The sequence below is a fragment of the Poecilia reticulata genome, chromosome 21 (assembly GCF_904066995.2).
Source record: "Poecilia reticulata chromosome 21, P_reticulata-male-v2, whole genome shotgun sequence".
Classification (NCBI taxonomy): Eukaryota; Metazoa; Chordata; class Actinopteri; order Cyprinodontiformes; family Poeciliidae; genus Poecilia; species Poecilia reticulata.
Genome location: NC_088850.1, coordinates 2,602,683 through 2,621,287, shown reverse-complemented (window position 1 = coordinate 2,621,287; position 18,605 = coordinate 2,602,683). Strand labels below are relative to the sequence as shown.

At 42.0% G+C, this 18,605-nt stretch overlaps 1 protein-coding gene and 1 non-coding gene across 3 annotated transcripts; one reads left to right on the top strand and one right to left on the bottom strand.

Annotated features, from left to right (window-relative positions):
• Positions 1–554: 554 nt before the first annotated feature.
• Positions 555–18,123, bottom strand: vash2 (vasohibin 2). 2 transcript variants are annotated; one of them, XM_008397168.3, is made up of 9 exons: positions 17,806–18,123; positions 16,353–16,753; positions 9,073–9,161; positions 8,839–8,895; positions 8,619–8,693; positions 4,340–4,577; positions 4,119–4,262; positions 2,065–2,183; positions 555–751 (listed from the first exon to the last, which is right to left on the bottom strand). In XM_008397168.3, the coding sequence occupies exons 2-9, from the start codon at positions 16,662–16,664 to the stop codon at positions 682–684; spliced, it is 1,104 nt and encodes a 367-aa protein (XP_008395390.1). In that variant the 5' UTR covers positions 16,665–16,753; positions 17,806–18,123; the 3' UTR covers positions 555–681. The 2 variants fall into 2 exon arrangements, with proteins under 2 accessions (XP_008395390.1, XP_008395389.1); XM_008397167.3 differs by lacking the exon at positions 17,806–18,123 and adding an exon at positions 17,422–17,639.
• Positions 6,725–6,797, top strand: trnat-ugu (transfer RNA threonine (anticodon UGU)). Its single transcript has one exon. It is a non-coding gene; the product is annotated as a tRNA-Thr (tRNA).
• Positions 18,124–18,605: the final 482 nt, after the last annotated feature.

Sequence of the window (18,605 nt, the reverse complement as noted above, 5' to 3'; positions counted from 1 at the left end):
TTATCTTCAGAGTTTTGTTATTTGTTTAGTTTAATTTTTGGTCCAACTCCTGAAGAGACGTTTTAAATCTGAGGTCAGAAAATCGTTCTGAGAATCTTTCATGTAGAAAAACTCAAATCCAGCCAAGTTTCTTCTTTAAACCCCACCCCTTTAAGGACCGCCCCTCTGAGAAAGGACCGCCCCTCTGAGAAAGGACCGCCCCTCTGAGAAAGGACCGCCCCTCTGAGAAAGGACCGCCCCTCTGAGAAAGGACCGCCCCTCTGAGAAAGGACCGCCCCTCTGAGAAAGGACCGCCCCTCAGAGAAAGGACCGCCCCTCAGAGAAAGGACAGCCCCTCTGAGAAAGGACCGCCCCTCTGAGAAAGGACCGCCCCTCTGAGAAAGGACCGCCCCTCTGAGAAAGGACCGCCCCTCTGAGAAAGGACCGCCCCTCTGAGAAAGGACCGCCCCCAACCAGACGGCTCAGTTCCAACTGCTGCCTCAGAGGCAGGCGTTCAGCTACATGACAGGAAGTGACCTAGACGAGCTTCCTGTGAGGAATGAATGGCTACCAAATTATGTCCAAAACTACTTTACTTCTGATCTGAGCCGGACCCAGTTGCAGTGACCTGCTCCATGGCGGTGATGACGGCAGGTAGACCCCAGGCTGAGAGAGGGCGGGGTCAAAGGGCAGGGGGGTTCATCAGATTCGGATCTGGTAACCGTCACTAAGGGTGCTGAGCTCCAGAGGTTTCCTCTCCACTGGGGCCGGGCTAAAAGAGAGGAGAAGAAGAAGCTGAACTCCTGCTGAGATGCTAACTGCTAACGGGCGTTAGCAGTTTAACACCCTGACACTTTGTAATGCTGTACAACAGAAAAGTCCATTTCCAAACAGAAACTTTAAAACACTAGTGATGTTGTTTTAGAGACATTTTTTTTCATCATGAAGTTGGAAACTATGTGTTTTTTTCCCTCATTTTCCATAAATGTCCACATCCCACAGAAGGAAACAGCAGTTTTACACACAGGAAATGTTTGATGCACCTATTGAGTTTTCACTGGTTGATCCAGACTCTGTTCATCTAATTCTACTGACAGCAGCTCTTTTCTCTAAACTATGTTTTAATTTTAAAAAATCTGCTGACATGTCCCTAATCTTTAATGATTCTCACTAAACTCAAAATGAATTATTAAACAACAGACTGATTATGATGTATTGATGAATCAAACAGATTCTCAGTTTTGATGCATTTAATGAGCAGGAAAAAAGAAAAAAATTCAAATGTCAGTTTTTTTCCCCCCGTTTCTTAAAGTCATTCAGATTTTGTTGACATTTGTCCTGATTTTTAACTCCTTGTCGTTCATCCAGTTGTGATGATCAGAAACACAGTGAACTGGGTTTGTATACAGCCAGCGTGCTGTCAGGCCGTGCCTCGTGGTAACAACGGCTCAGTGACTAATTCTGGTGCCGCTGAGCTGCAGCTGTCGGCCCGGTCAGATTCTGTTACATCCCGACTCACAAACAGGCTCAGCATCTCCCTCTGAGGGACCAACACGCTCCAGTCGCCCGGATCTCAACAGTAACCCAGCCTTCAGATTCAGTAACATATTTCCAGCACTCATTCTCGTCCTTCTACAGGGAAACCTTTCCAATCAAAGTGGAAAGACTTTATTCAGATCCAACTGAATAAAGTCTTCAGTTGGACCTGAAAATTGACGTTTTGCGGCCGAGTGTTTCTGGATCTGTCTCCATGGCGACGGCGCTGAGCTGTGTGTCCATGTCTCCTCATTTGAGATGATCTCTCCTGAGTGCTGGAGCTGCTTCAGCTGCCAAACACAGAAACTAGAAAGACGTCTGATCTCTAAGGATCCTAACTGACCCCTGGCTGACCTCAGCCTGACCCCTGGCTGACCTCAGCCTGACCCCTGGCTGACCTCAGCAGGCAGCAGTGTTTCAGTTGAGGTTGAGTCACTGTTGAAGCTGCTTCAGCTTCAGTAAATCTGAACCACACACACACACACACAGACACACACACACACACACACACAGACACACACTCCGTCTGCTTCAGGAACAATCACTCACGATTTGTCTCTGCGATGTGCGGCCCGTCGCTGAGGGCTGGCCGGCCGTCGCCGTGGCGATAAGGACTTTCCTCTGCTGCGCTCCTTGATTGGTGACTGGGCGATGGAGGATTTCAGGATCTAGAAAAGTTTGTTTTATAATAATTATTTTAAAATGATTATGATCAGACACACACAGACCTGCAGAGGGAAGGACCAGAGTTCATTATTTTAATATAAACATTTTACATCAGAATTTCCATTTCATTCAGTGGGTGAATGTGACTGTAGTGTCAAGAATGACTGGAAAAGAGCAAAATATGTCCATCCATTTACATTCAGAATGTAGAAATATTTCTCTGTTTGGTCTTAAAGAGAAATCAGGTGTGGCTAGGGTCAAAAGGTCAAAGCTTTATAAGGCACTGCAGATTGGTGAATGTCGTTAGAAAAATGAATGAATGAATGAATAAAACAGCAGCTGATTGGATGGAGCTCTGAGCTGACCTCCTGGCATTTTGAAGAAAGGAAACTATGATCAACAGCTGCTGCAGAACCAGGCGGGGAAAATGAGCCGAGACGAAGAGAACAACAGGAAACACTGAGAATACGACTCAGACAAAATGACGTTTGTGCTGTTTTCTTCACAAACGTTCCTGTTTCTGCTAAACGATGAGCCTGATGTTAGTTCAGACAGACTGAACCATTTTAATGAGTTGATATTAACTCAAACATGTCCGTCTTAATACTGTTGTGTCTCCTTTATGGTTCAAATGAAAACTGGAAGTAAAATCTATAGAATCTCTGAACTCATGAACTAATTATAATCAGGTTTGAATCCTGACATTTAACTCCAGTAAAAATCAGCCTCAGTTCTGTCTTCTGATTGGTCTCTCTCTCACACACACACACACACACACACACACACACACACACACACACACACACACACACACACACACACACACACACACACACACACACACACACACACACTCTTTAATAAGTTCATACAGTCTGCAGCACAGCTGACTCAGGTGTGTGTTTGTGTGTTAACGTGTGACACCATTAGTGTGTGTGTGTGTGTGTGTGTGTGTGTGTGTGTGTGTGTGTGTGACAGCTGCGAGTCCCTGACCTACATATCGTCTAACTGGACACCAGCAGCCCCTGTTCGACTCCCGTTCTTCTTCATGGGATTTAAACGTTAAACAGAAACATCTAGAATCACAGATAAAATCACGATGGGCTCATGAATCATTCATCGTCACACAGCCTGGTTGTCTGCCCCTTCCTTCCTCATCACGACCCAAACAACCCCCGACTGGTCGTATCCCACCTTCAGCCCAAAGGAAGCAACATTCATCCATGATCTCATAAAAAATGTCCTTTTCCATCTGAAAGGAGCTAAATAATATTAAAGGTTGAGTTTAATTACAAACTTTCATTTTCGGTGTGGAGATGAGAACCAGATGAAGGTCAGTGAACAAACAGAAACATGTTCCTACAAGCAGGTAATTATGAAGTTTGTTTCCAGAGAAAAACAGAAAAGGTCACGGCTGTCCTATGATCAGATCCCTGCAGACAGAACGTCTTCCTGCCGCGTGGCCCCGGGCCCCTGTGTCACATATCCTGCTTACTTTGTGTGGACCATCCATCCAAACAGATTTATTCTGGGCGCCGTCTGGATTAGTTTCTGAACAAACTTGTTTATGTTGAAGATTTTAATTTAGAATAATGTTTTGTTTATTCTGAACAATAATACTGATTGAATATCAATTTTTTTATGTTCTGTAAGTTTTCAAATAAAAATCTGGAAAGTGTGGCATGCAGTTCCCCAACTAGTCGGTGCTGGATTATCATATAACCTCAGTATAAATGCAGATGTTCTGTTTCTGGCTTTAAATATAAAAAGTGAGAACTGTGAATCATTTTCCATCTGCTCCACTTCAGGTGCTGCTTGGAGTTAATCTGACTCATAAAATCCCAATAAAACAACACTGTTCTTTATTTTAATGCAATAAAATGAAAACTTTTGCAGAAGGCATTAAGTTCATCTGTCTGTGTGCTGATGAGACAAACCTTCATCCTCATGTCCCGGCCATGTTTCTCCAGGTCCTTCCTCACCTCCTGAGCTCCGAGTCGGGTCGTGTTCAGCACCAAATACTTCCACTCGATTGGCTGAAAGACATGGGGGTCGTGAGGCACGTACAACCCAATCTTCACCTGGGAGAGACGGACAGACGTGGTTAGAGGCGGACCGGACCGCTGGCTCTGCTCAGCTCCACGGTTTCCTCCTCTACCTTCTTCAGAGTGTGCTGGTATCTCTTGTAGGAGCTCTCGAACTCGGCCACCAGCTCGCCCAACGTCCGGTGGCTCAGCGGTTTGTCCATCAGGTCCGGGCGCCGGCTCATGCCCAGCGATCCGTAGCGACCGTTGCAGTAGACGCCCAGAACCACGTGGTGGAAGCAGTGACCTGAAAACTGGGTCTTGAAGCTGATGGGGAAGCGCTCCAGAGACGCGAGGCCATTGGTCAGATAGCTGAGCAGCAGCTAAGGAAACGTTTGACTACTGACAGAAACCTGGAACTGAAGGTGTTTGTTTCTTCCTCTGTGGTTAATTCGATTCACTCTGATGGGATAAAGAGCCTCTGTGTAAACAGTGAAGGTCAAAGAGCCAGAGCTGATCAGGCAGCTCCTCCTCTCGTTGTGTTTTATTCTGTTTAAACACGTAAACTGAAACCTACACACTCATGGACCAGCTGACACATGATTTGATTACACGTCTCATGATCTTCACTTCCTTCCTTTTCTCTGTCAGCCTTCATACATTTTCCATCTTCTCCTTTCCTTCACCTAAAACTAGAAACTCGACTTAGTGACGGTGAGTTATTTGTTCTCAGAAGTAGGAATTTCTGACTTCCCAACCAAAGAGAGTGCCTTAAGGTTAGGGAGTGTGTTCAGGTTGGGAATATGGGAAAAAGCAGAGATTTACCGGCTTCTGTGCTGCTGGATGCTGTATGAACAGATAACGATGAGTTTCATCCTATTTAGTTGTTTTCAACTAAAGGAACAAGTTCTGAAATACAATCATACTCAAACATACTTCTCATTAAGTTCACATTTGTTTTAAAAACGCTTGTGAATTCCCAACATCTGCGCACAAATAAAATCCATCATTCTGAAACTAAACATACAAGTTTATTCCATAATAATTTAATGATGAAGAGAAATAGATACAGCATTAAGACAAACAGCAGCTCAGCACCAACCGTACGGTACCAACACACTCAGAAGAATCTGGACCAACTGGTAGCCAATCAACTGCTTGGTTTAAACCATGGAGGCTTATGATTGGTCAAAGCTTTCATCAGCCAGGATGCTTCAATATTTATAAGACCTTCCAGAAAACTGGACCAACCTCACATCTGTGTGTCCTCGTTACTGTAAAGCAACACACTCACACACACGCGCACACACACACACACACACACACACACACACACACACACACACACACACACACGAGGAGTGATGAAGCCAAATATGAAAAAAAAAAAAACACAAAAAAACGACTCAACCTAAAAGATTTAAACCTGTGGCCCAGTAAATTCCAACCCCTCCATCATGATCAGAGGTAACATTTAGTTGTTCCTGCATCTTGAATATTGCAGATGTTGAATGTTTTCTGTGTTCTGCGTGATGCACAGGATGTAATGAAGCTTTAAAGCTCTGCAGACAGAGCACAACTAAAGAAAGCTTCCCGATCTCAGTTAGAGCATAAGCAGAGACCTGATAACAGGAAGGTCTCAGTCTGACCCCAGATCAGTTCTATTTAATGGCTGAGTTCAGGTCACACCCTCAGACGCTTTGGTTTCTGTTCCACGTCTCGTTCAGACTCTGGTTTCTCCCTAAGAAAATGTTGAACTAAAAAGGATGAAACAGCAGGAGAGGCTGTCTCCTCCAGTCTCTTTAATCAAAGAATCCAGTATTTCCAAACAAACCTGAGGCTGAATAGCAGCTCAGGGAACGTTTGACGGTAAACGGGGAGCTTTGTGGCTGCAGATGACAAAGAGTCTTTCATGACTTAAAACTAATACAAACTAAACATCCTCCATGTTGTGATTCTTCACCTCCAACCACAATAAGAACTGAGATTCAAGCAGAGCTGCACCGCTGCTGTGGCCTGCATGTCTTATCTGTGCCAGCTAACACAATAAGACATATTCACTCAGAGAGAGAGCCGCTGCGGCCCAGAGTGAACCCTGTGGATCCTGGAGGAACCTCGGATCGCTGTCAACATGGATGCAGCCGAACTGACAGAACCAAATGCCACAAGCTACAACAGATGTTCTTCTTCCCACAATTCGCTGCAGGAGCTGATTTTACTATCATGCAAGTTATTCATTTCAAATAAAAGCTATAGAAACCCTGTTACTGTAACGTTTAGAGACACAACCTGTGGATAAAGCTATGTAGATCCAGTTTAATAATAGGCGGCTCAGCGTTCTTGTACCAAATTTGTGCTGATGAGTTGAGGAATCCAGGTGAGGGAGGAGCCGACTGGTTGGCCTGGTGTGTTGCCATGACGCTGACGCAGGGTGTGTCGCCATGGCACTGAGTGAGGGCGTGTCATCATTCCAAGGTTGTCATTGAAATGTCCTCTGATCGACCTGTCTGCTCAGGTGAGGCCCTATAGCTCAGTGGTTAGAGCACTGGTCTTGTAAACCAGGGGTCGCGAGTTCAAATCTCGCTGGGGCCTGAACTTCCTTTTCCCTCGACAGTAAAACTTTGTTCTTTTTAGATGACTGCGAACTTGCTGACCTCTTTTCCATTCACTCCCTCAGAATATTTGCCGTTTTTCTGTCCTTCCAGCTTCACCTCCTGCTGGTTGCAGACCAAAGCCACCCTTCATTACAGTCACTGTCAGCTGCCAGCGTGACAGAGCCGCCATGACAGCCTGCAGGATCAACACTGGAAGCATTTATCCTGAGAGACGTTTGTCCTCCTGACAGACCAAAGTCACCTCAAATGGCACCAAACCTTTACAGGTTTCATTAAAACATGTTCAGGGGAATTCAGGCCGACACCGATGGAGACCTTGCCAAAACCCTCACACACCATCTGTTTGGATGCAGCAAGCAGAGCCAACACACCAGAGACAATCACTGAGGATTGATATCCTACTGGCAGTATGTGTGGATTTAAAGAAGAGGCTGGGGCTGCAAATAACAGTTTTAGTAATTATTAAATCTGATTGATCAGACAAAAAAAAAAAAAAAAACATTTAGCACATCCTGCACATTTTCCATTTAACCACATAAGCCTTTTTATACAATGTTAGAAACGCATTAAAAGATGCAAATAACCAAATAATTACATTTCTCTTTAATAGAGAAAATAAATTTATAATTGCATAAAATGCAACAACAGCATTCCTTTAGTGAACACTTGATCATTTGTAGCAAAAGCTGCAGCTAAAAATACACATCAACATGTGAAAAGCTCAGTTTTTTCTGCTCAACTGAACATCAACACTCAGTAGATCTGATCAGTTGACTATTTCTGGATTAGCCAGTTACCGTATTTCCTGTACTTTAAGTCACAGGAGCAGCCAAACTATGAAAAAAAGTGGGCCTCATAAACTGGAACATACGGTAACAGCAAAAGGTGCTTAAAACTGAGATATTTCTTTTTACAGCATTAGAACCAAGTAAAGTGAAAATGATTCCCAACTTTGTAAATATACATTTACAAATGAAGCTTTTTTTTATCAACAGCAAAATGTAAAATTATTTTGGAGAGTTTTGATTTAGTCATTGCTCTGACTGTGTTTTTTCAGCAAACAGCCTTTTTTGAGTGCTAGAGATTGATCAGCTACTAAATTAGTTGACAATTATTTCAATAACTGATTAATCAATTAATCCAATTGATTGTTTCAGCCCAACAGATGTTCCATGCACACATTTAGCATTAAAAAGTAACATTGAAGTAATCTGTGGTTAAAATAGCTTTAAGCTGTTATTAAGCAGCAGAAACTTTAAAAATCTTTGTGTGTAAATTATTTAATATAATTGAATTATTGACTCAAATAAGAGTTTTGAAAAATATCTTCGAAAAATAGAAACAGGCAGAGATCCAAGCAGACACTGACCCTATTTTTTTTAATAATTATCAACAAAATAAAGAATGAAAGAAGCCGGGACTCCTGCTGATTGGAGACCAGAAAGGTTCAGGATCAAATCCATTGCACAGAACCTGAATCCATGTTCCATTGACTCAGACAATAGTTTTAACATCTAAAAGTAAAACCAGTCAGATAAGAACTGTTGGGGGAAACATGGAAGCCAAAGCTCCTAAAAATGACACCGCTGACCTCAAACTGGAGCGCTCAGGATGATGCTAAGCTGCGAGAGCGAGCCGAGGGGGAAGAAACTTTGAAGTGTTCCTGTTGCCAGGCAACGCCACAGAGCGAGAGAGGGGGGTCGATGTTTTGGGGCATTAGTACTTAGAGGTGGAAGTTTGATTGATTTATTCTTTTACTCAGACACAGCAGAGGAACAGTGTAGAGCTGAAAGGATACACTCCCAGGATGACGGCTTCCAGACATTTGATTGGTAGAGACTCCCTGATCATCTCCCTCGCCGTTTCCATCAACCTGCAGAGGAGGGAGGGGCGGAGACGCAGGAGCGATGAGAAGAAAAACAACAGGAGGCGACGCTCCAGGGCTTCATGGGGAACCCATGATGCTGAACTGCGTTCATCTCTAAACATTTAACAGCATTTTTACAGCATCCACTCACCCACACAGCGGGCGGCTCTTCTTAATCTCAAAAAACTGGGTTCCAGTGTGGTTGTACCTAACACAAACGTTAAGGGCAACAGGGCTTTTAAACACTTTCACAATGTGTTTTGGTCTGCAGTAGCACTTTTGTCAGCAATATTAGTTTCTGATCATCCATTTAGTTTAGAAACTTAACCTCCGTTTATAACATCTGCTGTTTAGGATGATGAAATGCGTTTGTTGTAAAGGATACTGCAGAGCCTTCATGTAGTTCTGGACGGCCACCAGCCAATCAGGGGCTGACATGGATGGCTTGAAGGTTGGAATGGAGGGAACAGTAGGCTGGGAAACAAAAAAAACACAAAGCAAACATTGTTAAATGCTTACAGTAAATAACATCTGGAAACTTTCAGAGCCTCAAAATGTTTTCGTCCTTCAGTCCATCAGAAAACAACCTGCCTGCGTCATCAGAACCAGTCAGATCATAAAACTCTCACCAGGACTCTTCTTTATTCTGTCAAACACGCTTATGTCATCGACAGTTTTTTATAAATCACATAAAGTTGTGCTAATTGGACATCAGTGCTGAACAAAAATATGAAAAAGAAACAAACATAAAAAAAACAATACAAAAATTAGATTCTAATTAAATAGTTTGTATAACTATTCAACATTTGTAAGAACAAATTAAACAGAATAAGGTCACCTGAGGATGTCAAAGCACCACAAGAACTGAAAGGGAAAGAGCAAAGTTGGGTTTTAGGAGGTTTATAATGTGTGAGCGTTCAAACTGCTCCAATCCTGCTACTGCAAAGCAAAGGTCACTCCTGCTTTTCAGTTTGGTTTGATGGATTTCCATCTGGTCAGTAGACCTGAGTGCTACTGATGAAGAACGGTGAGATCCATCCAGGTAACCAGAGTAGTAAGCAGAGCTTTAGAAGCAACCAATCAAACCTTACAGTGGAGAATCATACAAAGTCAAGCTAAAATTGGCCTAAGATGGTCAAACTTTTGCATCCAAGTTGTGTTTTTTAGCAGAACCAGCAGAGAAGTGAACCTACATTCAAGCTACTTTAAATTCCTTTCAAATCATTTAAGCACTTAAGGACTGTTTGGTAATAATTGAGCCTAAATGGGACATACACAACGACAACAGAACAGGGCCCAGGATGGACCCTTGAGGTACTCCATGGGGAAGTGGAGCTGAAGCCGCACACTGCAGTCTATGCAGGAAAAACCAAAGTCTACAAGCATAAGGATAACGGGACCCGGACTCAACAGTAATGAACAGGTTGTTTAAACTTTTCACTAGTTTATGCGAGTCCCTTGGTATAAATTCACGGGACAGTCGTTCTTTCTACAGCCGAATAAAAAGGAGAAGAGAAGTCTGAGTGTTTTGTGGCCGACCCGACGCCAACAGGAAACCCACACTGCTTTGAAGGGACATGTTCCAGAGATAAAGATCACTGCTGATTCTGCAGCTGGTTCACCTCAACAGGAACCACTTCTCAGCGGTCACACATGTGAAGAGGCCACGGATATTTCAGCAGAGTGACTCAGGCTGAAACACAGACCGACGTTTCCTGTGAGTCTCAAACTCAGAAAAAGCTGGGCTTGTGCACAACGGAAGAGTGAGCACCGAACTATCACTTCCTGTTTCTATTTCAGGCAGGAACAGAGAATGGAAGGGAGGGATAGCAGGACTACACCACAATGACTGCATCCTTACTGGGTAAAACACTCTTGTACGATAACAGCTCCCCGAGTCATGCACAGCAGTTATTTAGCCACTTAACTGCTAATTTACTATAGGCAAGTAGACGATTAGCCCGAAAACAGACAGACTAATCAGGCTATCCGTCAGTCAGCAGCTCAGAGGAAGACGATCTGCCAACTGGCCATTCATCTCGTCAGCCGGCCAGCAGCAGCATATCGTGCTTTTTAACAGCCACATAATCTGGAAGTGAAATCCCTTCAGCAGTCAAACCTCCTCAGTGGCTGGGCAGGCTGACACGCTGAGGCTCACAGGGTTCAGCAACAGAGCTCTTCTTTATCCTCACTTTCAGTAACAACCGCCATCTTTATCATGTCATTATTTTTTATCTCTTGTTGTTCATTATATTATGTTCAGAGCAGTGAGAAGCCGTGATCTGAGAGCAGAACGAGCATCGATTCACAGCCAGTTATCCCGGTAATTAATCTGTCTGCTCAGCCCATCTGGAACCGCCTCCTCTGGTTTCTTGTCCACCCTTCATCTGACTTCTCTGTTATTACCTCAAACCTTCTCTACAGATTTCCTTCTCTGGTTTGGCCTCCATCTCCTCCCCTCATGTCCACCCTCTGCTGTGACATCCTGTCTCCTGCTCCTCCCTCCAGCTCTACAAGGGCTGAGCAGACATCTGGGAACTGTAAATAAAACGTTTCATGCTGGCTGTATCTACAAGCTCAACGTTATTTTTGGAGAAGACAGTCTGGAACATGTCTGAATAGCACCAAAAGTCCATCATACTCCAAGCCGATTGTTTCTAAAGTGGATGTGCATTACGGCAATGCAGGAAAATAAATGAGTCAACTGTGCTTTAAAAGCTGTCTAGATAGACTAGAATAATTGTTTTTTTAATCATAAGACATAAATGTGCTGAATTACAAATTAATTTGATAACTCTGCACCAACACAGCACACTTAAAAACGCTAATAGCTTCACAAGTTTGATCAAACATGTAGAAACAACAGAACTTTCATTTGTTCAGTCAGAGAAATTAGGACCTTAACAGACAATGTAGAATAATAAAGAAACTAAAAGTGACAAAAATATGTTGGCTGCCTTGGTTCAGCATGTAAAAATAAACTGTGACAAATGGTTCAGAAGGTGCAATGAGGAATTTTAAATGTCATGCAAAACAAATGATAAAGCATGACATTACTCAGAGCACAAAGCGTAGAATTAGACTGAATAGATCTGCCCTTATGATTCAGGCACATTGTCACCGATATCCGACCTAGAATTTCTTTTCAATATTGGACCGATACAGATATTAATATTTGATTGATGCATCTCAGATGTAGGATCCTTTCTAAGATAAGAAGATGTGACAGTAAACAGAAAACTGCAAAAACAATCAGGCCAGATAATAAAGTCCAGTTTTTCATGCAGTTATTTGTAACAAGATTCAGCAGAAAATGACCTGAAATTTGACAAGTATGGATCAAAGGAACCACGAGTGGCTGAAGGTGGTGGAACAGCAAAGCTGCAGATGATCCTCTTCAGTTGGAGGACATCCACATTTCCTACCAGACAAAACTGGATGATAAGGGACAAAGTCGCCTCAGCTCAGCTTCATCATCCTCCCACCTTGAAAAGAACAGACAGTTTCTAACAGTAAGAAAAACTGAAAGTAGTTTTACTTTATTATGGAAAAATAATGAAGTCGGAACAAGTGAGCTCAATTTAAACATCTAACATGAACACATGAAAAACAAAGCAGACAGAAAAACACCTGGCACCAAAACCAGCAGCACTGAGTGAAGATATTTCACTGGAAAATGAAGAGAAATTTAAAACGTCTCAGATCTGATGAACATCTACCACCAAACAAGAGAAAGTAAAATAATGACCTTCCTGCTTTTAGAGTTCATCACCAGCAGAATTTAAATAATCAAAATTAAATAACTTAATGAAGAAGATCAACACTTCTGATGAGAGGAATAAATTAATCTGAATGAAACCAGACGGTTGTGCCGTTCCTGAGGTACAAAAAGCAGGAAAATTGCATCCTCCAGTTTGAGCAGTTTATTTTCTCTGGTACCTTTAGAAATCTTCTCTCTCATTATTAAAAAAAATGTCCATTAGCTGTAATTAACAGTGTGGACAGCTGCCACTCACTGCCATCTAAAACACATTTGCTGTGTGAGCATTAAAGATTCAAGAGAACTAAAGGAGGGAGGGAGATGGACAGGTCAGGTTTCCTGCTGCTAAGATGTCGGTGGGATTTCCCCAGGAACCCCGGGTGTGTGTGTGTGTGTGTGTGTAAGAGGTATTCATCAGACAGCTAAAGTCATTTAAATACATTTAAAAGTTATTGAAAGTTGCATTGTCGCATTCAAAAACACACAACAGAACTGCAACAACCTGCTTTAACATGTAAAACCAGGCCAACAGGCTGGAGGTGAAACGTGGGCCAAAGGACAGTTTTCTGGACCGGATGATTGTAATTAAATATTTATAACCTGAAATATGAAGCAACACAGGTTTCATTTCTGAATATCCAGCAGCATTCATATTTTGGGGCATCCAACCACTGCTTCAACCTTTCCCCCTATTTTACTGATTCACGCTGAATTTCTTAAAAATAAAGTGAAGTTTGCATAAACCCAAACATTATGAACATTTACTGTGCATTAAACTTTGACAGAGCAGAAAACTATAAGAATGCAGCAGTTGTTTTTAATACTTTGTCTATAAAATGTTTTGAACATATTCAGGTGAAAAGATACAGAAAGTATTTCATTAAATAGTTTTTGGTTTCCAGAATAAATCCCATACATTTTAAAGATGCAAGTTCCAGCTCTTTATTTAAAGGTTTGTGTTTTGGTACTACACTGAACACTGCAGTAATACCAAACAGATCCAGTGAAATTAGTTTCCCTTCATGCAGTCCAGTTGGTATCCAGAGATTATCCACTACCCAGATCGTATTTGAGGGATTATTCAGCTGCTGTGCCAAGACTGCAAACTGGTGCTGAGGGAACGGAGAGAGGCGGCGGGTCGGCGACCAGAACACTGGAAAATCAGGAAAACCTTCCTACTGGAGGCCATTTTAACAGTCAGCCAATGGGAACAGTTTTACCAACTTTCTTTTCGCTTTAATTTTCTGAATTGACAAGCCTGAAAGAAATCTAATGCAGCTTCTTTTAAAAACATTTTCTTCAGTACATGTCATTGTCCTAAGAGGAGAGCCATCCCTTTATTCTCCTTTTTTCCTCTTTGCCTGAAGGTGAAAGTCAGCCCATCTGCTTTTACACTTCACACACACAGACACACCAACAGCAGAGTGGAGTCAAGCTGCACATTAACAAACCAACTGACACCTCCATTGTTCGCCGTCCACCCAGACGCTGTACAGCTGTTTCCCAGCCCCCTTAGTTTACATCCAACGCTAAATGCTCTCACTGCCAGCAACAGAGTGACGGTCAGGCCCAATTTACAGACATAATGGCAGAAAACCTCTGATGTAAGTTTCAAATAAAAAATCTTACATTTGTGTCTTTGTAAAGAATAATGTTGTTACTGTGTGATGATGAATTAAATAAAAAGTGCAATGCGACCAATTTGTTAAACTCCACATTCCTCCTGCAGCTTATCACACAGTCTGGGAGTTTGGTACCGCCAGCCAACCGGGTCACTAATGACCACATGAGTAATTAGTGGAGTGAAACAACAACAACCAGATTCCCTCCTCTCTCAGGAAAACAACACGCATTCAGGATAATTACTGTTGGGAAACTATGAAAAAATCTGGGCTGTTTTGGTGCGTGAGGGGTAGACAGACATAACAAAGATGAATATCATGAAGGTTTTCTCCGTTCAGAAGATTTGCAGTTTGAATCCACAGCAAACGGCATTACGAAGAAAAGTAATCACACTTTGTTTAAAAATATGAGAATGTATAGACAAAATAAATATTTGAAATGGTTTCACTAACTGATTTAAAGTGGTATGAAGTTGACATGTTCTGAATTCATTCAAGAAGTAATGGAACTAGCAATGACCAGCGGTGGCACACTTACTCCTAGCTCGTTTCTAGCTTAGTGCTTTTGCCAACTTTGAAAACATTTATTCTGTACCCAGAATGCATCACTGTAAAATGACAGCCTGTAAACAGTTTAAAATCTACTGATGTCCAATGCTTTCCGACATGAAGCTCTGCTCTGGTCAGTTAGGGAAAATGAGCAGCAGAGTTAGCAAAACTCAAAACCTAACAAACTGAAACCACGAGAGAAAGATCTGTCAAAGTGTAATATGTAATGTAATGACACATTCCAGCCAGTTGAGGGCAGTACATCATGTTGTAAGTTGTTATTAAGAGGGTTGAATCTAGAATGTTAGCATTAGTGTTCACTACGTACCATGTTGATATAACATTTTAGCATTTGTGGAACTAATATTTATGCCAACTAACTTTTTATTAGCAGTCCAAACCACTGGTAATGACAATAAAAGAGAGAATGTACATTTTATTTTGATACATTTGCAAACTGGTTTCTAACAGATATCTAAACGATATTTAACTTATTTATTTTTGAATAATTAATTAACAGAATCAGTTAATTAATTATTAACCGATTGGACTGATGTAATATTTCAGCAGTAGAATGATGAACGTGTGCAGCCTGCTACAGCCATGCTACAGTAAGTCTGCATGTGTGACACAGAATCACACTGAGACAACAACTAATGCCACCTGACAGGCATGGTGCTCCAGTTTAGCACGCTTGTTGTCATGGTAATATGAGGCATAACTGTGCGAGTACTCCTCAGACCGTGCATTAGTGAAACTGCGTGTCAGACCGGGTCGTCGTTATCACTAAAGGCACCCAGCTGTGAACACGAGCACAACCATCTCCAGCAGCAACAGAAACCCTGACTCACAAAACCAAGAGAAATTCCTCACAAGTCCCTGAGAATTCACAGCAGGAGGAGAGAAGAAACATGGTGGAGTGGCAGTAGAGGTCAAGTCATGCAGACCTGCATCTTATAATGCTAACTGAAACTAAATCCTATGTTTCAGACAGATCTGAATGTGTCGAAAACAGAAAAAGAAATGAGAAATCTGCTGCTGACCAAACTCGGATGATTTTCAGGTCATCTCCTAAACTCAAAAATCATGCCTTTTTATGATTAGTGAATATAACTAAGTGCAACCAGGTCACGGTTATAACGGTGTGGAAGCCGTTATAGAGTCAGAAAAACCTGATATCTTCAGCGACAGTGACGTGTCGGAGGAAGCAAACGAAGCTGAAACTATTTTCTGTTAAATGTCTGTGGTTGGTTCAGGCTGTGAGAACAAGACAGAGTGAGTATTTCAGCAAAGCTGCTCTGTTTGATCCTTTTAAGCCTTCAACCTTGGCCTGTTATGGAACACGGTGGATCGGGAAACGAAAAACCTTCCGATTACCTCATAGAACAGTCACAACATCCCCAGGCTGCTGCATGGGGAACATCTTCATAAAGAGCTTTTTACTAAAGAAGGCAGTTCAGGAAATGCTGAACATCTCAGTGCCGTCATGTGACACAGACCCATCCAGAATAGATGCTTTGATAATGACAACAAATATGCCTTAAAAGAAAAAAAAAACTGAAGGTCGTCCTATTAATTTTTTATATAACAACTAAAACTGGGGTCAAGTTTTGCAGTAAAAAAAAAAAAAAAACAGTAGCAATTTAGAAGAAGTAGAACTCCAAATCATGAGGTTTCTGAGTAGCTGTGTTTTTTCCGAGGGGAATAAATCATGAACAGAACGCAGAATCTTACTTTTGGCAGGTATGCAGCGTTCCGTATCCGGTTCACCATCTCCTTTCCGTCGGGGTGGACGGTGGCCACATGAGACCACATCCTCTCCCAGGTTACGCTCTCGATGGGGAAACCATTCCGATTAACGTAGAAGAGAACCCCTCCTTCCTTCTTCTCTTCCTCCTCAGGGGAGTTGCTGGGGGGGCAGGCGGCGGTCTCCTCCCCGGCGCCGCAGTGGAGCAGGCAGTGTGCACTGGTGCTCTTGGAGCGGCCGCGCCTGCTGAACTTGGTCGATGAGGTGCCGGTCCGGCTCGGGGAGTTGGGTCCCGTCATCGGTCCCAGGAGCACAGCTGATTCTTAGCCAGCTACAGCCACTTCCTGCTGCCGCTCAGACAGTTCATACTGGCATAATTAAGGCAGACCTGATGAGAGAGCAAAAACAAAAACATAAGAGGTTAGGAGAACATATCTGGAATATAATCTACATATATCTTGGTGAAGTTTATGAATCCCAAAGTAAGAATAAGATCCACACTGATCCATCATAAAGGGCAATATCCACCATATCCCCTACTCCAACATCTCTCTGCCGGCTTTCTAACCGTACTGCCAGCAAAAGTAAAGTAGATGGATTTGCCTCATTGGCTGTAACATAACATTACTGTATTTAAAAAAATAAATTTTATTGGGTTTTATAATATTCCACTCAGAAAATAAAAAAACTTCTTAAATGCAAAAAAGAAGGCAAAATTATTTATGACAGCAACAACTGACCAATAGTCAGTTAATATTTAATGACAACTGTTTTTAAAATTCTGGTGACAAAATAACATTCTAAAAGCCATTAACAGAAATGTATTAAAACCAACGTTTTAACAGCTTTCTATATACAAAAACGACTAAAATATGCATGTATATATTATTTCAGTAACAGAAACTGCAACTAAATTGACTTAACGACAGAAAATGCATACATTACTAAGCTGTACGATAAAAAAAAATACGGAAAAGTTCATTTCTGCAACAGTTTTTCCTTCTTACTTGAACCGTATCCGCGGAAATATTCCAACCGTTATTAATCCACGCCTACCGTTCTTTCCAAAAGGGCTCCGACTTCACACCGTCGACGGCTTCCAAGCTTTAAATTACATTTTTACTTAAAAAATTATCTTTAAGAGGTGGGTTCCATTCATAAAAAAGGCGACGGTGTCCACTCCAGGCTGGAAAGTCTTGTTTTGGACCGAGGCTTTGTAACTTCACCCTTTTTTAAAGTCAAGTTTAAAAACAGTAACGGTCTTTTAAATGGGATTCCAGTAAGTTTACTTTCAAAATAAAATCTCGGCGTGATTTATCTTCTCGTCATGACGTAAAAATGGTTAAAGCTTGCTCGCAAATAAGTCGTAGTACACATCACATAAGGTTATAAATAAACATTTTAATTAATATCTACAATGCGTAAGGTTAAGAAATGTACCTCTTTTATTCTGAAATTATCATCCAGAAGTTCAGTTGGTTCCGCTCCTTCCTTGACGGCGCTCTTCTATCTTTGGTCTCAGTACACTGCAGGGGCCGCTGCCTTCCACCAGCCCGGTTCTGGGTAACCTCCTCCTCTGTGCATTGCCTTCCGTTAGCAGGCTTTAAATCGCCTCGGTATCCGCTTTCCATTCGGGAAATTTGATTTCATCATGGTAAAAGTCTTAATAAGCCCGTCACATGATTAAATCACTTGAGATAACGCAGCTCCTCTAGCGGATACCTGGCGAGCTCTTCTGCTCCTCGAATACCCTGCAGTTACCAAAGCTAGGCGGGTTCTAATTGGTTGAGCTAACAAAGAGGGGCGGGACTTACACTGTCGTTTACCAAATTTGGAACTGATGAGACACTCTGATTGGTTGATTTTGTCAACAAGTGATAAATCTGCAACAAATGTAATTCTTTTTTACTCATTGACTGTAACTGTTGATTTTGCATTTTTGTCTTACTATTCGTATAAATTAACCTAATTATGAAAATAAAAAATACACTGCACCACCCATCCACACGCACACACACAGTAAGAGAGAGAGATACATATTTGAAGGTTGGATCAAGAAAAAAGGAAAAAGATATGTACAGAAAAAAATCTTACAGATTCTTTTTTTTTCTATTTTCAAGTATTTCATGACAAAAACATGCAGGCTTGATTTATCGTTTTATATTGAATACTTTAGCAATAACTGCAAATAGTGGGGAACTATTGTGACAGTCATATCCTGACCCGCATCTCCCCCTGGT